Below are 21,188 nucleotides of genomic sequence, written 5' to 3' on the forward strand. Positions count from 1 at the left end.
TACAAAGAAACCACATTTTATTAAATAAATAACATGAAAAGGTAATAGCGTACACTTATTAACACTTCTGTATTACACCAAGCCAACATAAAATGTACTATGATACAGTACATTATAGAAGTCATGTAACATAAGACTGAACACAAAATGTTGTATATTGGTACAAAAATATTAGTTTGAATTATCAAGAAGCTTAAAATCAGTTCTTAGAGGCATGCTTTAATACATGTGGCAGCCTGGGAAATAACCTTCAGATTCTCAGAATTTCTGAATTTTCTACAACCCCAATTCCGAAAAAGTTGAGACAACATGGAAAATGCAAAAAAACTAAAGAAAAAATAATAATTTAAAAATTCACTTCACCCTGTACTATATTGAAAACACACTATTAAAACATTATTTGATATTTTACTTTGTGAATTTAATTTATTTTTGAAAATATATACTCATTTAAAACCTGATGACTGCAACACACTCCAGAAAAGTTGGGACAGTCGACTGTTTACCATTGTGTAACATCACCTTTTCTTTTAAGAACACTTACTGAGCGTTGGGGCACTGAAGACACCAGTTGGTTAAGTTTAGCAAGAGGAATTTCCCCCCATTCTTCCATTATGCATTTCTCAGCTGCACAACTGTACAGGGCCTTCATTGCCTTATTTTGCGCTTCATAATGTGCCACACATTCGCAGTCAGAGACAGGTCAGGACTGCAGGCAGGCCATGCTAGAACATGCACTCTCTTCTTGCGCAACAATGCGCTTGTAATCCTGACAGAATGTGGTTTGGCGTTGTCCTGCTCCGGATGGCAGCATATGTTGCTCTAAAATGTGTACATATCTTTCTGTACTAATGGTGCCCTATCAGATGTGAAAGTTACCCATGTCATGAGCACTGACACACCCCTATACCATGACAGACGCCTACTTTTGGACCTGACGCTGATAACAGCTTGTCCTTTACTTATTTGGCCCGGAAAACACGACGGCTTTTTTGTCCAAAAACTATTTGAAATGTCGACTCGTCAGACCACAAAACACGTTTCCACTGTGCTACTGTCCATCTCAGATGAGACCAAGCCCAGAGAAGTCGGCGGCTTTTTTCACAGGCTTCTTTGCTCATATTTACCAAGGGCTCATCAAAAACGTGCCTACTTCTACATTTGTAACTGGATATATTTGTGGAAAAACATGATTGACACTTTATGAAAGATTATATGAGGGTGTCAGTTTTTGCATTGTTTACTGCAAATCAGTGTCATTAAAGTGCATCAGGTTTAAGGTAGCAGGAGAAGGAGCTACTGAGTACAGTGGACCAGTAGAATATTTTTTTTCTTTTTCAACTAGAAACATAAGGCACTGTTTCTCTCATTTATGACACATTTTTAAGGTTTCATTTAACTCTCCCTTGTTAATGTATGATGTAATCACTTTGATCATGAGCTAGTTACATCAACTGAGGTATATATCAGTCATGGCATTTGATTATCTGGAGCTTCACGTCACTCTTGCCCTGACTGATCACTGTTCACATCATTACATCTGTGCTGAAATAATCACTAATTTATTCTGTTGGGTAAATTTCTCAGTTTTTATTAGCATTTCATCAGTGCAACTTTGTTTGCCATTTACAACTGAATTGAGTAGGCTGAAGTTAGTTTTGCTAGTACACATAACCAGATTAGAAAAAAAAGCCTAATCAGTTCTGATGCAAGTTTAGATTAACTTGTACCAGAATGAGGGGAAGAGAAGAGTATGGAGAAGGAAAGGATGGGCTCATGATCCAAAGCATACCATATAATCTGTCAAACATGGTGGAAGAAGTGTTATGGCATGGGCATGTATGGTTGCCAATGGAACCGAGTCACTGGTGTTTATTGAAGATGTGACTACTGATAGAAACGGCAGGATGAATTCTGAAATGTATAGCGCTATACTGTCTACTCAGATTCAGTTAAATGCTGCAAAACTGATAGGATGGCACTTCTCAGTACAGATGGATAATGACCCAAAACATATAGTCAAAGCAACCCAAGGGCATCTTATGGCAAATAAATTAAATGTTCTTAATTGTCCGATGACTTCAACATAAGTCATCGGACCGTATGATTTTCACTTACTGAAGACAAAACTGAAGGCAAAAAGACCCACAAACAAGCAGCAACTGAAGGAGGCAAAGCATCTCAAGAGAAGAAACTCAGCATTTAGTCATATCCATGGATTCCAGGTTTCAGGCAGTCATTGGCTGCAAAGGATTTGCATCCATCCATCCATCTTCTACCGCTTACTCCTTCTTCAGGGTGGCGGGGGAACCTGGAGCCTATCCCAGGGAGCATCGGGCACAAGGCGGGGTACACCCTGGACAGGGTGCCAGTCCATCACAAGGCACAATCACATACACACTCACACACCCATTCATATACTACGGACACTTTAGACACGCCAATCAGCCTACCATGCATGTCTTTGGACTGGGGGAGGAATCCGGAGTACCCAGAGGTAACTCCCACAGCACGGGGAGAACATGCAAACTCCGCCCACACAGGGCCCCAGCGAAGCCCAGACCCTGGAGGTGTGAGGCGAACGTGCTAACCACTAAGCCACCGTGCGCCCGATTTGCATCCAAGTATTAAAAATAATCCTTATATTTATGATTGTTAGTTTGTCCAATTACTTTTGAGCCTGTAAAAATCGCTTTAATTCCTAAATGGTTATTTTTTTTTAAACCCCTTTAACAAATATTAAAGCTGAAAGTCTACACTTCAATCACATTTGATTGCTTCATTTCAAATCCACTGTGGTGGTATACAGAGGCAAAATTATTAAAATTGAGTTGATGTCCAAATTCTTATGGACCTGACTGTATATTTGTTTTCTTAAAGTAGCAGTATGTTATAGGGGTTTTTTTCCCTGCATTTTTTTGGCTGTTTGTCAGCCAGTTTGCTGATTTTCCCAGGTCACCACACATATTTCTAAAATCTTTGGAACAACTGATACCCATGTCATGGTATTACAGTCTTTACAGCTTTCGCATCGTATCAAAATCCTGTTTTTAGGGTGCATTTTTTAGCCTCAAATGGTACATGGTGTCATAAATAAAAGGTACCATTTACTTATTTTTGTTTAGACAAATCTGTATACTTGTCTAAAGTATATCCCTCATTTTAGTCCTAAAATCTCAAACAAACAAATGTTTACCACTTGATACAGACAGATGGGACTTGTAAACAAACTCAATGGAGATTTCCAAGGTTTGTTCAAATACTCATTTGCTTTCTAGTAATGGTGTTACATGAACACACAGAATACATTACTTTGACCTATGACCAACTTTAACTTTAACACAACAAAATTAAAACCAATAACCCAAAGCAAGGGCTGGGCGATACATCAATATATATCGATATCATGAAAAATGATATCGATCATCACTTTTCTGAGATACTGTTGGTATGATGATGCATTTTTTCAATAATTACAAATTAAACGGTACTGAATGGATTCCACTGATTTGACCATTTTTTTACTTAATCTTCATTGTCTTTGTAGACTTTAAAGAAAAGTATCATCAAACTAAGTTTAATGTTTTTTTGTTTAATTTAGAGCTGCAACAACTAATGGATAAAATCGATAATAATCGATTATGAAAATCGTTGTCAACGAATCTCATTATGGATTAGTTGGTCTGTGTGCGGCACGGGGTGCGTTTAATTATTGTGTTACTTGTTCCGAAAACAAGCTTCGTAGAGTAAAAGTTGTATCCCAAATGACGCACTTACACTATGCACTGTGTACGCTTCTGTCTAGTGTATGAATTTTAGAAAATGTAATATCGGCTCAAAAGGAACACTAGCAGGTTTTTTACTAGCGGAAGTACAAGCCGCTTCCTAGTCGACGGCGCATGACGTCATATATGTAATGCGACGCCGCTAGCTTTAGCAGACACCCAGAGTCACCGACAAGGACTTTCTTCAGTTTACTGTTTATGTCAACGTTACCTTTTATAAAAAGTAATGCATAAATACTATTATAATATAAGCTTATATATATATATATATAAGTATTTATGCATTATTTTTATGGATGCATAAAAAGCACTGAATTAAACTACAGTCCTAAATGAATAATATATATTCTGGTGTGTGTGTACTGGGTTCTTTTTAGTCTTATATAATTGGACAAACAGTTGTGTAAAGTTTTAGTCTGAGGTTTATACTTGTAACACTCAGTTTGTGGATTTTATTTTAAATAAACAAACAAACAAACAAAAAAAAACGGTACTGAAAGTTTGCCCCCCCCCATCCGATTAATCGATTAACTGGAAAAAATTAAATCGACCAACTAATCGATTATGAAAATAATCGTTAGTTGCAGCCCTAGTTTAATTTACTACTGTTTTTAAGACAGCTTGTTAGCTAAATTATATATCGTGATACGTTTCATGTATAGTTGAAATGTCCTCAAGCATCGCGAGAGGATATTGTTGTCATATCGCCCAGCCCTACCCAAAGCCATAAAAGTATAATATAACAAATGACTCTTTTGAATCCTGACCTCAAAGCAGCAAGTTTGGTTCAGAATTCAAAACCAAATTAGTGGAATCTGCAACTGTTTACCTTCATTACAAGTGAAAGAAAAGAATTTACGTGCATTTAAAGCGGTGTGTGCATGAAGAACAATAAGCACTGGCTATAAATACAGTATATACATCAGCATTACTAATTAGTCCTATGAAAATCTAATTGGAGTGCGAGCTTCAGACATAGCTGGAGAGCTGAGGGGAATGTTAAAGCTCAGTGAGGTAAACTGTAAAACAAGCTTTTATCAGTAACACACATTGGTACACACACATTAAATCTGTTATGATCTGGCTTGTCTGTGCATGCACACACACACACACACACACACGTCACTAATGTAACTCAAGAGGAAGTATCCAAGCGTGTTGACCTTCACTAAAAGAGAACTCACAGACGCATCCAGGGACCGTGTCTTTGCCTTAAGCTGGTGTCCTGTGTGGCTCTCTTCTCAAGCTCAGCATCATCACTTGTATTGATCTCTGGTACATGTGGAACATTAAGATCTGGTGCAGCAAGGCAGGATGTATGAGATTAACATTCTTGGCATGTCACGCATGTAAGCATGTGCGTGCGCTTTGTTTACTTACGATTCTCTTCATTTGGTGAAGATTCACCAAGTGAACTAATCGCACCAAGTGTGTCTAGAGCGCCTGCCAAAAAAAAGAAAGAGGAAAAAAAAAAGTGTTGAATGGTGTTAGAGTGCTATTCTAACTTTTCCACAACATAAGAAAATTTACATGTTCTCAGTAAACTTGCTAAAAGCCCCATTCAACCTGCCTTATTTTTACACTGGGAGAGCTTTCAGAGACAGTGCTCAGATCCCCAGACAGACTCAATTTCTCCTCTCTCCTGACAAACACACCTGATGCAGACATTTAATGTTCTTGACTGCTTGTTTCAGTTGTGAGCTTTGAGAGAACAACAACAACAACATATATATATATTTGTTATATATAAACAAAAACAAAAAACCTAATTGCCCCCTTAAACTTAAAATCTGGTTGTTTCACCTTTAGCAGCAATAACTGAAATCAAACGCTTCCAATAACTGGAGATCAGTTTTTCACTTACTTATAGGACTTACTTCTACGCTTTGGATCATTGTCTTGCTGCATAATGCAGTTTCGCTTGCATTTCAATTTACAAACTGAAGACTGGACATTCTTCTTTAGAATTTTCTGGTAGAGAGCAGAATTCATGTTTCACTCAACTATTCCAAGTTGCCCAGGCCCTGAAGCAGCAAAGCATCCCCAGACCATCACACCTCCACCACCATGCTTGACCGTAGGTATGATGTTCTTTTTGCGGAATTCTGTGTTTGGTTTACGCCAGATCCAAACAGTTCCACTTTCACTTTTCTTCAATCCACAGAACATTCTCCTAAAAGGTTTAAGAATCATCAAAGTATGTTTTGGAAAAATTCAGATGAGCCTTAATGTTCTTCTGGGTTAGCAGTGGTTTTCACTCCACCACTCTTCCATGGATGCCATTTTTGCCCAGTGTCTTTCTGATCGTGGAGTCATGAACAGTGACCTTTATTGATGCGAGAGGCCTGTAATTCCTTTGATGTTGTCTTTGGCTTTTTTCCATTTGGAAGTAATGGCTCTCACTATGGTTCTTTGGAGTCCCAGAGCCTTTGAAATAGCTTTGTAACCCTTCCCAGACTGATGCATTACAATCACCTTCTTCCTCATAATTTCTGGAATTTCTTAAAATTTTGGTATAGTGTGTTACTGGGTAAGACCTTTTAACCAACTTCATGTTGTTGAAAAAGTTCTATTTAAGTGTTGATTTGAGTGAATAAGGTTTGCAATAATCAGGTTGCGTCTAGTCCAGCTGAACCCCATTATGAATGCAGTTTCAATCACAATTAATACATTTTTCTGTTGGTATTGGATAACTTATTTGCTTCAACAAATAAAAATATCATTTAAAAACGGTACTTTGTGTTTACTAATGTTGCCTTTGTTTTCTCTTAAATTCCGTTATAATTTCTGAAAGAATTTAGTATGAGATACACAAAAACAGAAGAAATCAGTTTTTCACAGCACTGCGTACATGAAATGCGCATGCATGCACAGTCATTTATTCTGAGCAACTCACCTTCAGTTTGCTCAGTCTCTGCTGGTTGGTCTGCAGGTGCATCTTGGTCCTTCTCGTACTTCAGGTCTAGCAAATATTTGCAAGATTACATAAAATATATGCAAAAAACAAACACTGATACCATATAAACATTCACCACAATAGTGTACTACCCTATATACTGAGGTATACTATTATCTTGTTATTTAGCTGAAGGGGGTGTGACTTCTCACTCACACCCAACATACTCACCTATGAAAATACAGCACAATAAAATGTAACTGCTTGCATAATACTGAATCACAATCTATTTCAAGGATCGAAATACGCCCACCTTTTCACCCAATAACGCACTGAAGGTCTAAAACTTTGCAGTACATCACTTCTTGCGTACTGATCATGTATCGAACATGGTGTCATATTGAAAAGGACTGCAGTGGATATGCCAGACAAGGGTTCTTATGGTATGTAGGGTTCTTACTTGGTGCACTAGCTGTTGTGCGCATGCGTCTCCGGGCTTCCTCTCTCCTCTTTTGTAGACGTGTTGTGTCCCCCATCATTACCTACACATGAAATAGAAAAGTCAGAACAAGAAATCACCACATACAGTCTGCTTCAGAACTGTCGGCATCCCTGGTACCTACGGTTTAAAAAAGGTCTTGGGTCCTTTCTTCAGCTCAACCCATAGCCTTTCAAAGGACTTTAGGTCAGGGGACTGGGGTGACCAGGTGAAAAGCTTTTTTCAAACCAAAAACACGCAAACAAGGGAAAAGAACAAGGTCGAAAAACAGGAAACCCAAAACATGGAACAAAGGCTCAGTAGAGACAGGCGGTAAAACGCTGAACATTACTTTGCAAAGAACAAAAGACACAGGGGTTTAAATACACAAACTAATAAGAAGGTAAATGGAAACAGGTATGAGCAATGAAGACACATTACAAGAGACAACTAATGACAGCACATGGGTGGAGACAGGACATAAACCAAAACAAAAACAAATGTGGCAAAATAAAGATGTGACCACGCAGACAGGCGCGCCAAGTGAAGCGAGCTGCTTATGCATGCCGAGTGCTCGAGGGAAATCTCTGACACTAATTAACCACAGACATCTTTAACAAGTGTGCCAATAAACCTGGAACTGACTGTATCTTTGGATTTGGGAGAGGAACATCTGGATTTGTGAGGTATTTGTAGAAGAGTGCAGATGTCATACCTGGACTCTGACCTGCTCTGGGGGCCACAATCCTCCCCAGATGAACTGCAGATAACTAAACAGCACAATCACACTGAGGAACGTGAAGTTACTCGCAACTCCTATGACTGCTGATGTTAGAGGGAAATTATACAAGAGGTATCTGTGGAGAGACCGAGACAGAGAGAGAGAGAACAATGTTATAAGCCGAGACTAATAATATTTGTTATTATTTAACATGTAATTTTTATATGTTTGATTTAAAAATGTTATTCTTTGTGTTATTTCTGCCCACCACAAATAACTCGTTCATGGTCAGTTCGATAGAAAATACAGTAAATGCTAAATAATACAGTGACCTTGAAAAAGTAGCAGAATCTGTGAAAGGTGGACATGGTACACACCTGATCCCAGTGAAGTAGGCGTGGATCCTAAGCTGGGCAGAGTAGATCTGCACACGCCTAGACTGAATCTCTATCACAGCCCCAATGGTGGGCTGATACTACAAAGGGAAAAAAAAACAGAAATTGAGGAAAATTAAGACTTTATTCTTTCAATCTATTACAATAATCTGTCTCTGATATCAATAAAGAATCATAAGGCTTATTTTAGACTATGACTACTCGAAACAAACAAAAAAAAAGGCAAACAGTTTTAACACATTCTGCTGAATTAAACAGCATAGCTGTGTGTCTGGAGTTCATTTAAATTTATTGTACTCACAGAGTCCGACTTGTAGTCAGAGAAGAGCTCCACCTCTATAAGCTGCTTCTGCTCTGAAAGGCCGGTGAGCAGCATTGGTGAGAACACCAAGGTACTGAGGATCTGCAGGAGACTGGAGCGGTAATGCAGCATGGCCTGATCGGAAAACACACAGTTGCATTTATAATCCTGATTCCAGTTTAAAATAGAAAGCAATTTCAGATCCATATCCATGCAAGGCAAGAAATAATGCTGTGTTATGCTTCATATAACGGGGACTTAACAGAGACCTGTGGAGTCTGGAAAAAAGCGCATTTTCTTTTGCTTATTGACTAATTTGAAGGACTATTAACACTCAACTATGTAATCCATGCTGTGTGAGGTCTAGGCTAGGTAACATTTTTATAGTGCTTTGAATTAGAATCGTATTTATACTGAAAAAAAAAAAAGAAAAAAAAAAAAAAAGATGAGTTTATGAGATTGTAGAATTTTATGTCACCTCCTGATATTATTACTAACACTGCAAGCGTAAACAGGTTTAAGGCATAAAGCAATTTGCCTTGATTTCCCCGTCCTACAGCTGTCACAGCTTAAACCCTTTAATATTACCAGTAGCCAATTTGGGACTGAAAAGATTTGGGAACGGAAATGCTGCAGTGGTGATATTTTGAGACTCAACCAATCACAAACCTAGAATTCTGGGCACACTAAAGTACAGAGCACCCTCTTGTGGACCTTGACAGGTAGTTGTTTTTTTAATTCCACAAAAAATCAGCTGATTTCATGACCCAAATATGCCACAGGTTCTAAACAACTGGACCACAAAGTTATAAACAGCTGGCCTAACATGTCCTAGTTCACAGAGGAATGTAATGGAAAATCAAAGCAAAGCACAGCAATGTGAGTTTTAATTCTTACTCACAGAGCGAGACACGGTGGACACGGTTTTTCCGTCTTTGGTGTAGCAGGACATTGTGATCATAAACATGCCGAGCTGCTCGTTAACGGGTGATTCCGGCATCTCCAGTTCGAGCGAGAATCGATAAGGCTGACCATACATCAACACCTACAGCACAGACAGAATTACTTACTATTAAACTGAATTGTCTTTCAAGATAAACATGATTTTTGGATAAAGATGTGACATCTAAATAACTTCAGGCAATACAGATTGATAAAGAAATGAGGAAAACTAGTGAAAGTAGGGCTGTACATTATGTTTGTAGACACTTTATATGAGAAGGAATAAACAATAAATATGAGGATCTTACCTGCTCTTTGCCATTTTTTAGGAGAGAGATGTTAGCCATTGGGAAGGAACAGAGAACTGAGTTGGCAGACACACAATCACTTCTGAAACAAAATATTCAGATATATTCTTACTTATATTTTTACATACATACATACATAAATAATACGTATATACAGTCCCTTCCCAAGTATCAGAACAGAAAGGACAATTCTATTTTTTTTTGCTATACATTGAAGTCATTTGAGTTTGAAAACAAAAGATGAATATGAGGCAATAGATCAGAATTTGAGCTTTTATTTCTGGCCTTCAGGCCATATTTACATCTAAATGTGTTTTAAAAAAAAAAAAACTTATAACATGGCACCTTTGGTGACAGACCCAGTTTTTAGGTGAGCAAATTTTAGGTTTTATAAAAAAGACAGTCTCAATATAAATAACACTGAATATTTGGTTGCATATGCCTTGCTTGCAATAACTGCATAGAGCCCGCGATCCAGTGACATCACCAAAATGTTACAAGGGGGAGGGTGTGGGGTTGGAGTCCTTTATTGAGTTGGCAATGTGTTTGGGCCATTCTCTTAATACATGATGAAGTTCCTCCCAATTAGTTTGGATGCATTTCTCTGTAAATTGGAAGACAGATTGTTTCTGTAGACTTCTGAATTCATTCTGCTGCTACCATCACGAGTGACATCATCAACAAAGATAAGTGAGCCTGTTCCAGAAGCAGCAATGCAAGCCCCAGCCATGATACTACCTCAATCATGCTTGACTGATAAGCTCATAAAATGAGCAGATCCTTTCTTTCTCCACACTTTGGCCTTTCCATAACTTTATTATAGGTTAATCTTAGTTCCAGAACGTTCATAGCCCATCTCAGTATTTCTTTGTTAATTCCAATCTTCTGATACTTACTGCTGATGAGTGGTTTGAACCTTGTTGTACAGTCTCTATATTTTTGCTCTCTAATTCTTCTTCAAATGATGGATTGTGATACCCTGACCCCTGTCCTGTGGAGGTTTTTGGTGATGACACTGATTGTTGTTTTTGGATTTTTCTTCACAGCTCCCACAATGTTTGTGTCATCGACTGCTGTTGTTTTCCTTGGCCGACCTGTCTGATGTCTGGTTATTAGTACATCTGTGGTTCCTTACTTTTTCAGGACATTCCAATTTGTTGTATTGTCTATGCCCAATGCATGTACAATGGCTTCAATATTCCCTCTTTTCTCAGCTTCAAAATGGCTTGCTTTTCTCCCTCAGACAGCACTCTGGTCTTCACGTTGGTCTATCCTGCAGTCTATCCTGCAGTCACAGGTGAAACCCAGGGCTCAAACTAAGATTAGACATTCAGAGCTATTAACATTTTAAACAATTATCTAACAGGGCACACCCAGGCAGGAAGAAAACACCTGTCAGTCGCATGTTCCAATATCTCTGACCACTTGAAAAGTGGGCAGGGTCAAACAAAAGGTGCTCAATATAAGGTGGCCTTTACAGAAACAACAATCCAAAACAAAATTTGTATAGAACAGTCAATACATACGAAAAAATTGCATTAAAATGAAAGCAAGCAATGAAAAAACCCTCTTCCTTCTTCACTGTTACAAACCCTCTAGTCCTACCTATTAAGAACACATCTAACAGACACAATACAACATGTCAGTACCTGTAGTGGTAGTTCACAGGTGTAGAGAAGCTGACAGTGGGCATGTAGGAGTAGTAGAAGCTGCCGTACAAAAAGATCGACACCCAAAGCAGCAGCACCAACACACAGAAGAAAATGGCAGCCCGCAGCAGAGTACGCCGGGCCCTCAGTAGAGTCACAGCTGCCACATCCTGGAGCCAGACCAGAACAGGGCCCATCATCGAGCAGATCCGATTTTGTCCTCAGCCGTCGAATCAGCATTCAGGTCCTCCTGTCCGAATGCCCTAAACTCTTCATACAAGCCCAGTCTCACACACATACAGACCTTTTTGCTTTCTGACTGGTTCTGTTCATTGTGCTCACTGAGGATCAGCCATTTAAACTTCTATGCATGAAGACTCATTTTGAGCCTATGATGTCTGACCGGTGTCTTCTTATCTGAATTTTGACTGCTCTCATCATCAAGAACCTGAGAAAGAAAAATAAACAGTAAATATTAACCTACATGACAGCTGGATGCATCTAGGTCCATGTACACACACCTTCACACACTCAATCACACCTACAGGCAATTTAGTGTAGACAATTCATCTACTGGTATGTTTCTCTGAGGTTGGAGGAAACCAGAGAAGCTGGAGGAAACCGGAGAAGCTGGAGGAAACCCACATGCACACAAAAACTCCACACTGATAATAACCCAGGCTCAGGCTCGAACCAGGGACCATGGGGCTGTGAGGCTGTGAGGCTGCAAAGCTACCCCCTTCACCACCATGCACGCATTTAGGAACATTTAATCTTTTATTTTATTCTTTTAATGAAGCATAAATTAATCCACCATAAAATTTAAAGCTAGGTATGATGTAAAATTTTGAATATGCTTCATTTCTAAATGGATGAGTGACAAACTATGTAAAGCAGCAGATGGGTTATTGTGTACCTACAGCACGTGCACATGTGTGCAGCTGCACCTGACAGGTGTGGAGCGTTAAATAAACTCACAAATGCACACTGACAGCTGTAACACTGAGCTAGTCACACGGGCGGGTACACAATGTTCCCAAGAAAGGTATCGTACATACAAAGAGCCAGCTAACATTTCTATATAGAAAAAAACACTCACTGACAACTCACATTTTCCACACAAATATTAAACATTAATGCAGTAAAACGTTAGACATCATCATTAATCAGTGCGCGCGCAGCTGGGCTGATAGCTAGCTAACATTACTGAAAAAATGAAGTCGTTAAGTAACTAGTTTCATCACTGTTCCTAATTAATCACCCAAAACACGAAAACGTAGGACTGTGAAGTGAGAAATATAATCATATTCACCTTCGAAGAAAATAAACATCGCCTAGCCCTAAGGAAGTGGAAGGAATAGTGATGGATAGCAAACTGCTAACACGACAGCTACACTTCAAATACGGAAAGTGTAGAGGGACTAAAAGTACAGGCGCGCGACGTATTTCAAGTTTCTGTCATGTCTTCATGGCTGTGATGAAAGGAAATGAGAGTAATTGTGAAGGGCAAGATACAGGGGGAAAGAAAGCACAGGAGCCGAGAAAAGGAAAAATGAAAGAGAAAAATAACTAACTAATATCTAAATAAATAGCCTGTTGGCCAGTTTGTCCCCAATCCCAGTGTCACAGAGACACTTCACATACTTTTCCATTGGTATTTGGTCACTTTACACTTTTTTTCTCTTTCTCCATTCACATGTATTGTATATTAGACTTTGTTTATTGTATTGTTATTCTATTTTGATCATTTGTTTAAACACAATCTCTCTCTCTCTCTCTCTCTCTCTCTCTCTCTCTCTCTCTCTCAAAATATATATATATATATATTGTATATGTATGGATGGATGGATGGTATGATGAATGAATGGATGGATGGATGGATGGATGGTATGATGAAAGAATAGATGGATGGATGGATGATATGATGAATGAATGGATGGATGGATGGTATGATGAATGAATGGATGGATGGATGGATGGATGGATGGTGTGATGAATGAATGGATGGATGGATGGATGGATGGATGGTATGATGAATGGATGGATGGATGATATGATGAATGAATGGATGGATGGATGGATGGATGGATGGTATGATGAATGGATGGATGGATGGTATGATGAATGAATGGATGGATGGATTGTATGATGAATGGATGGATGGATGGATGGATGGATGGATGGTATGATGAATAAATGGATGGATGGATGGTGTGATGAATGAATGGATGGATGGATGGATGGTATGATGAATGGATGGATGGATGGATGGATGGATGGTATGATGGATGGATGGATGGATGGTATGATGAATGGATGGATGGATGGTATGATGAATGAATGGATGGATGGATGGTATGATGAATGGATGGATGGATGGATGGATGGTATGATGAATGAATGGATGGATGGATGGATGGATGGTTGGATGGATGGATGGATGGAGTGTATGATGAATGGATGGAGGGGTGGATTGATGGATTGTATGATGAATGAATGGATGGATGGATGGATGGATGGTATGATGAATGAATGGATGGATGGATGGATGGATGGATGGTATAATGAATGGATGGATGGATGGTATGATGAATGAATAGATGAATGGATGGATGGTATGATGAATGGATGGATGGATGTTATGGTGAATGGATGGATGGATGGATGTATGGTCTGATGAATGAATGGATGGATGGATGGATGGATGGATGGATGGATGGATGGTATGATGAATGAATGGATGGATGGTATGATGAATGAATGGATGGATGGATGGTATGATGAATAAATGGATGGATGGATGGTATGATGAATGAATAGATGGATGGATGGATGGCATGATGAATGGATGGATGGATGGTATGATGAATGAATGGATGGATGGATGGTATGATGAATCAATGGATGGATGGATTGTATGATGAATGGATGGAGGGATGGATTGATGGATTGTATGATGAATGAATGGATGGATGGGTGGTATGATGAATGAATGGATGGATGGATGGATGGATGGATGAATGGTATAATGAATGAATGGATGGATGGATGGTATGATGAAAGAATAGATGGATAGTATGATGAATGAATAGATGGATGGATGGTATGATGAATGGATGGATGGATGGATGGATGGATGGATGGATGGTATGATGAATGAATGGATGGATGGATGGTATGATGAATGAAAGATGGATGGATGGATGGATGGTTGGATGGATGGATGGATTGTATGATGAATGGATGGAGGGATGGATTGATGGATTGTATGATGAATGAATGGATGGATGGCTGGATGGTATGATGAATGAATTGATGGATGGATGGATGGATGGATGGATGGTATGATGAATGAATGGATGGATGGATGGATTGTATGATTAATGGATGTATGGATGGATGGATGGTATGATGAATGAATGGATGGATGGATGGATGGATGGTATGATGAAAGAATAGATGGATGGATGGATGATATGATGAATGAATGGATGGATGGATGGTATGATGAAAGAATGGATGGATGGATGGATGGATGGTGTGATGAATGAATGGATGGATGGATGGATGGATGGTATGATGAATGGATGGATGGATGGATGGTATGATGGATGGATGGATGGATGGATGGATGGATGGATGGATGGTGTGATGAATGGATGGATGGATGGATGGATGGTATGATGAATGGATGGATGGATGGATGGTATGATGAATGGATGGATGGATGGATGGATGGATGGAAGGATGAATAAAGCAATGAACAATTAATGAATGAAGTGTATAACATATATGTATGCTAGTAAAGAAACTTCCAAAGACAAATACATAATTTCACATAATTTCATTTTTTCTAAACCAGTAAAGGAGTAAAAACAAATGCTTTTTCTTATTTGTTTTTATATTGCCTTTAGCTTCTTTTTAAATATGAATTAATACTAGAATTTTCCATTAAACAATTCATATCATGCCTTTATTGATATAATATTTGGCACATGTCCTCTCAGAGAGTTTTCATTGTCGCTGTCACCTTTGTTTTGCACATTAGAGCTCTAACTTCAAATCTACCTCTGGATGTCTGTAAAGCTTATAGAGTATATATTAAAAAAAGCATAATTAAAAACTAGAGTATATTCTACTTAAACTATATTCTATATATAACTATAAGTGTGTACTGAGTTAGAAAAATCCTGTGGTATTCTGTGTCTCCTTGTGCTCCTCTGCACAGCACAAAATCAGCAATAAATCAGAATCTAGTCCTCAGTATAACTAAGGAGAAAAAAACCATTAAGGCAACATCTAGACAGGAGTAATAAAATTGTGGCGAAAACCCCACCTAGAGATGAGCTCACTCTCTCAGAAGAGTATAAAAGCCAGTGTATTTTTGCATGAATTTACAATGTCTGCTTTAATTTCTTTTTGACATCCACAATCCCATGTCTCTGAAATGTTTGACTTAGGGTGGAGAGAGTTTCCACAATAAGTTTTAATAAAAGAGTTAATAAATAATGCAAAATTAGAGGTGGAGTTACTACATTATATTTCACATAACAACTGCAAACAAACTAAATACAAACATTCTTATTTTTGTTTAAAAAAACCCCACAAATATCTCTGAAAGCATTGAGAACTAGCAAAACATTGCTAAGTAAAGTGTTGGATAAAATCTGGATAAAATCTACGAAGAAGCTTCTTGTGCTAGATTTCAATTACTATATTTAATATTTATATAATATAAAAAAAATCAGTTTTGCCTTTTAAATGGAGATATTAATTGTAGCATAAGCCAATCCAAAAGCAAATTCAACGCTAGATTTTTTTTTTTTCTGAAAAATCATATGATGATGAAAATGTGAAAAATATTTTCTTAATTTGTGAATAAATTGTTTTGTAATCTTAGTTAATAATATGCTTTAATGAATCTTTTTAGATCCTACTGTTCATAGCTCTCTATAAGATGTGAATTATAGTGTAGCTTGTGATGTGCCTGTGAGCTTGGAGGCATTTCCACATACACAGTCTCAGCATAAAGTAGTGTTCATAAATGTAACATGAGCTGGAATGGATGATGGGGGGAGGAGAATAGGCTGAGATGTTAATGTGACCATATGGAGATGGAGAGAGCTGGAATATCTGAGTGGGAGAGACCACTGAGGCAAAATGGAGCCACACATTCACACAAAGAGGCTGAGACTGCAGCAGTTCCCATGGTAACGAGCGCCATGAGAGACAGGATTTACTGGTGCACAAAAATACACACAACAAACACATATAGGTCTTACAGCACTTTGGTTTAATGCCAAATGTAACATGCTTATCGTTTATATGGTTTTCCTTTGTGCTGTGTATTTTCATCCAAACACACATCACCTCCCCCTCGTCCTACCTAACTGGAGCAGAAATGGTACAGACCGACCCGCAGAATAGTAAAGCCCCCCAGGCTCTTCCTGGCTTGTTCTACTCACTGCAGAGGGGCGTTTTTAATGCATCCATCAGGAGCCTGGTGCTCAGTGTATCAGAATTGCAGTGCACTGGACTGGACAGAACCGGGAAGCATCCATACTGTCGGTGAGGGTGGGGTCCGGCTGCACTGAGAGACAAAACACACACAGAGGGGAAAAGGAATAAGGAGAGAAGAGGAGGGCGAGCACCAGAAGAGGAACACAACAAGGGTAGGACAGAAGAGATAAAGGGGAGATGGGGCAAAATTAGAAGGGCCTACATTGGGTGAAACAGATCTTGAGTTGTCATTTTTTTCCGTCCATCTCCTCCTTTGTCCGTCCTTAATTTGCTCTGTAGCATCTTCTGAAATCAGAAAGACGCTCTCTATTTTAACACTTGTGTGAAATATGCTTTTAATACATGATGTTCATTGAGATGTTATTCAGTTCATTTATTCAATCAGATTTGATTTGGAATCAGTTGATAGCATACAAGTGGCCATTATTGCCATGGACTCGTTTGGCCCAGTTTATTACCTGCAGCTAATTCATGATATATGGACTGGAAACAAATCTGTAGATTTTAGTTGCTGGAGGTTTCTGAGAAATATGCTGCAGAAATATGATGCTGTAACTGTTTATTAGTCTATGAATATGAAAAGCCAGCATTCTGCCTTCTGACGGTGGTTAATACAGGTGTATATCTAGAGAAAACATCATGTGAATATTCTAAAATGCTACTATATCCTTATTGATTTGTTAGTGCAAGAATACAGTTCATATGAGTTGACCTATAAATATAAATATAGATGCTTTAATTTAGCTACAAGTACTTGAACTAAAGGACTAGATCTGAATGTACCAATAATGGTGATTGCAAGGAGTTTGCTGTTCTCCAGTAGCGTGTGATCTATTGCGTTCTGATTGTCACTTATCAAGGTGAGGTTTAGGTTTTCCAGGGCAGGCTGGTTTTAGAAAGGAAGTAGTAATTGACACTAGTAGGGGTGAGTCTCTTAACGAAAGGACACGTGAAAAGGACAGGAGAGATGTAAGTGGTGAAGGAGAGAATGGGCTTCATGAGATGCTGGCCTTCCTTTTGCATCTATCGCTGCATGATTCCTGTAAACCAGATCACTGTGCATAATAATTAATGAAGCAATGGGGAGTCACCGAGGTGTGTCCCTGAGGCAATTAAGATGTCCAATTCATGTACATTCAAATGCAACTTGTGTGTTATTAGTGTGTTACACTAGTGCTGTTTTTTTGCCAATGAATGGATGTCTGTATACGGCAGGATGAAAGGAGACACCCCTGTGAACAGCACCATGAGTGTCGGTCAGGCCAGGAAGCTGGTGGAACAGCTGAAAATCGAAGCCAGTTTCTGTCGGATCAAGGTGAGAGAGGGGGATTGTTTTTAAACCTTTCCTCCACTCACAGACACGCAGAATAATTAATATTACATGCACTCACAAATCTGGAATCAGGTTAATAGATGTGGCCTAATTCTGCCATCCCTCCTGACTACGCAGGTCATGCAGTCATTTAAAGAAAGAACCCAAAATGAAAATGTGCATGAATCTACACAACCAATACATGCTTGTTGTTCAAAGCTCTCTCCTTTAGTTTTGGAGCAATAAGGTATGGGGTGTGTCCCTCTAAATGATGCTTACCTCGTTCAGCAAGTGACCCGGAAATCGATTAAAGTCCTCCATCTTTAAGGAGGTCCAATTGTTAAAATGCAGTCATAGGAATCGAGCATAGAGGAGATACAAGGCATCTAGAGCAAAGATACACAGGTGTTTCCTATGCTCAAGTATTATTATTTTTTGTTTTAGAGTGTAGCAAATTACAATAAATGATACAATAGCAAGAACCACAAATAGGCTACAAAATTCATTAATCCATTCAGTTTCAGCTTTTATCCTTGGTTGTGGTGAATCCAGAGACTATCCCAGGAAAATACAGTCCAAATGGAACGCCAGTCCTTCGCTGGGCACCATGCACACACACACACACACACACACGATTTTTATACAAAATACAAAATTAATCATCTTAATTAAATATACAATTAATATGCAGTCAGGTGAGGAGTAGAATCTTGTTTAGGCCAAAATATCAACATATAAGTGGGCAATAATGTTTTATTTAGGGATAATTTAGCATGTAATCTCTGTTATGTATATGAATTATTCCTTTCCTTGCGTCTTTTCCTCGCTTCCTCAGAAGGGGAATGAGGAGGTGCAATTTAATTCCAGATGAAGCATCCTTGGTTTATGCTTCAGGCATGACTACGCTTGCGTGTGCATCAGCTAGGCAAGAAGTATTGTTCAAGTGATCATCTGTTTACATAATTATGCACATCTGGCAGATTAAAGGTAACATCCACTAGATAGCAAGTCTCAGCTGAAACATCACAGTCCATCAGGTTTCCATGTCCAAGCACATGAGCTTCTGTTTAAAACTTTCTGTCGCCATCGTGATTGTTGTCATGAGCTGCATCTCAAATCGAAAAGCATGCTCAAACATATTGAGGCTACTTGTTTGCTCTACATTTGTATTCAGGACCGACTTTTCAGTAGGTTTGAAGGGAACATAATTTTTTTAAATTCAAACACTAAACATAAAAAATCTGTTAGTGTTAATACTAAAAGCTCGAGAAGTACATTTGAGACACAGCTTTAGTTTGTTCGGTCATTTGCATGACATTGCGCTATACTGATTCAGTTACTGTTAAGGGAGTTACAATATTATAAAATCGTTGAAGTGACAAAGAAATTTTAAACACAAAAGAAAAAAGAAAATTATTTACATTGATGTTGTACCATGAGGAAGCATTTAGTTGTAGTTAAAAGCATCTATAAACCTGGCTAATGTTGCTGGACGTCTCTCTCACTCAAAATCATTCTTCTGTAGTTCTTTGGATCATTAAGGTTCCTAAAAAGGTTCAATATGGAATCCTTCAAGTGTGAGATAAAAGTTCTAAATAGAAAATTTCATTATTTATTATCGAATTCTATTATACTGTATTTCTAATAGTAATGACCAAATCATTATAAACATTCTTACAATGTCATTGTTAAGCTATAATTATTAATTGTGTAAAAAATAATAATAATAATAATTAAGAACCAAGGAAGCAAGCATTAGACAACAAACTTGTCCCAGCTGATTGAAAGCATTTGGGGTAAAAGAACTATTGTATGTATATATATATATATTTTGGCATAACTATTCCTTGTGTTTCATTCCAATTGTTCTTCCTTCTTTAGTTCCATTTTCCTACTGCCCTTGTGCAGAGACCCCAGACCACTCAGGCAATTTAACTTCCATGGTCAAGTATTTCTGCTCACCTCCTTTTCCTCTCCAAAGGTTAAATCTATGTTGGCTTGCTCCACTGGGAAAAATGCCTAAAGCTTCTATGTTTCCCTTTCACAGAGGGTTTCCATTAGAACCCCTTTATGGACCTTAAAATTACCTTAAAACTATCCAAGGAACATCTGAAGAATCACATTTTCTAATTGTATACAGGATCCTAGAGTGGAGTTTTACAGTCATCAGAAACTCTTCAGACATTCTGGTTTTGTCCCAGCCAACACACCTGAACCAAGCAATAACACTTTATATGACAACTGGATTGAAAAACACTGTCCTAGAGATTAAGAAATTGGTTGAATCAAACACTGTTGAATGGCTCTGCTCCTGCTCCCGCAGGTATCGAAAGCAGCCGCAGACTTGATGGCTTACTGCGATGCTCACGCCTGCGAGGACCCCCTGATCACCCCTGTGCCCACCTCAGAGAACCCCTTCAGGGAGAAAAAGTTCTTCTGTGCTCTCCTCTGAGCATGAAATCAGCAAGAATCGAATTAGCCTCATTTAGATGATTGATTTGTGTATGCTCATATCACACACACACACACACACACACACACACACACACACACACACACACACACACACAACACCAAAAAATGTGAGTTTTAAATTTCTGGTTTTGGAATTTGATCATTTGACTGTGGACAAGGCTAAATATCCATAACGTGTGAGGACATTTTGTGCTACGCTGTTTTTCGTGTTCTATGGGAGACACTAAGTCTCAATTTTATTAGGCAGGTGTGCATTAAATAGAAATTAATGACACAAATATAACTATACTAAATTGTGTATACGGTGAACACACACACACATATGCTACACGCACATATGCAAGCACATGATTTTTCTAACAAATGAAAATGAAGTTTTGCGGTTGGTTGTTTTATTATTTAAACT

General features: G+C 38.5%; 2 protein-coding genes across 4 annotated transcripts; one reads left to right on the forward strand and one right to left on the reverse strand.

The window, feature by feature from the left end:
• bscl2 (BSCL2 lipid droplet biogenesis associated, seipin) lies at positions 1-12,930 on the reverse strand. Of its 2 annotated transcripts, none has more exons than XM_017493298.3 (11): positions 12,788-12,930; positions 11,476-11,923; positions 9,827-9,908; positions 9,478-9,621; positions 8,577-8,711; positions 8,258-8,355; positions 7,875-8,016; positions 7,142-7,223; positions 6,682-6,747; positions 5,166-5,228; positions 1-5,081 (listed from the first exon to the last, which is right to left on the reverse strand). In XM_017493298.3, exons 2-11 carry the CDS (start codon positions 11,673-11,675, stop codon positions 4,966-4,968), a joined length of 1,128 nt encoding a protein of 375 aa, XP_017348787.1. In that variant the 5' UTR covers positions 11,676-11,923; positions 12,788-12,930; the 3' UTR covers positions 1-4,965. The 2 variants fall into 2 exon arrangements, with proteins under 2 accessions (XP_017348787.1, XP_017348789.1); XM_017493300.3 differs by lacking the exon at positions 12,788-12,930 and adding an exon at positions 10,962-11,111 and having other exon boundaries at positions 11,476-11,615.
• Positions 12,467-20,861, forward strand: gng3 (guanine nucleotide binding protein (G protein), gamma 3). 2 transcript variants are annotated; one of them, XM_053687809.1, is made up of 3 exons: positions 12,467-12,520; positions 18,211-18,310; positions 20,631-20,861. In XM_053687809.1, the coding sequence occupies exons 2-3, from the start codon at positions 18,212-18,214 to the stop codon at positions 20,757-20,759; spliced, it is 228 nt and encodes a 75-aa protein (XP_053543784.1). In that variant the 5' UTR covers positions 12,467-12,520; position 18,211; the 3' UTR covers positions 20,760-20,861. The 2 variants fall into 2 exon arrangements, with proteins under 2 accessions (XP_053543784.1, XP_017348790.1); XM_017493301.3 differs by lacking the exon at positions 12,467-12,520 and adding an exon at positions 16,942-17,147.
• Positions 20,862-21,188: the final 327 nt, after the last annotated feature.

This window comes from Ictalurus punctatus, chromosome 18 (genome assembly GCF_001660625.3).
Source record: "Ictalurus punctatus breed USDA103 chromosome 18, Coco_2.0, whole genome shotgun sequence".
NCBI classification, from domain to species: domain Eukaryota; kingdom Metazoa; phylum Chordata; class Actinopteri; order Siluriformes; family Ictaluridae; genus Ictalurus; species Ictalurus punctatus.

Bases quoted from the DNA above. Each gene is read 5' to 3' on its own strand.
- bscl2 (XM_017493298.3), bottom strand. From the start codon at position 11,675: ATGATGGGCCCTGTTCTGGTCTGGCTCCAGGATGTGGCAGCTGTGACT. The intron at 8,712-9,477 runs GTGAGTAAGAAT...TTTTCCGATCAG, and splicing joins TGTCCACCGTGTCTCGCTCT to GCCATGCTGCATTACCGCTC. The intron at 6,748-7,141 runs GTAAGAACCCTA...AATATTTGCTAG, and splicing joins CACAACAGCTAGTGCACCAA to ACCTGAAGTACGAGAAGGAC.
- gng3 (XM_053687809.1), top strand. From the start codon at position 18,212: ATGAAAGGAGACACCCCTGTGAACAGCACCATGAGTGTCGGTCAGGCC. The intron at 18,311-20,630 runs GTGAGAGAGGGG...CTGCTCCCGCAG, and splicing joins CCAGTTTCTGTCGGATCAAG to GTATCGAAAGCAGCCGCAGA.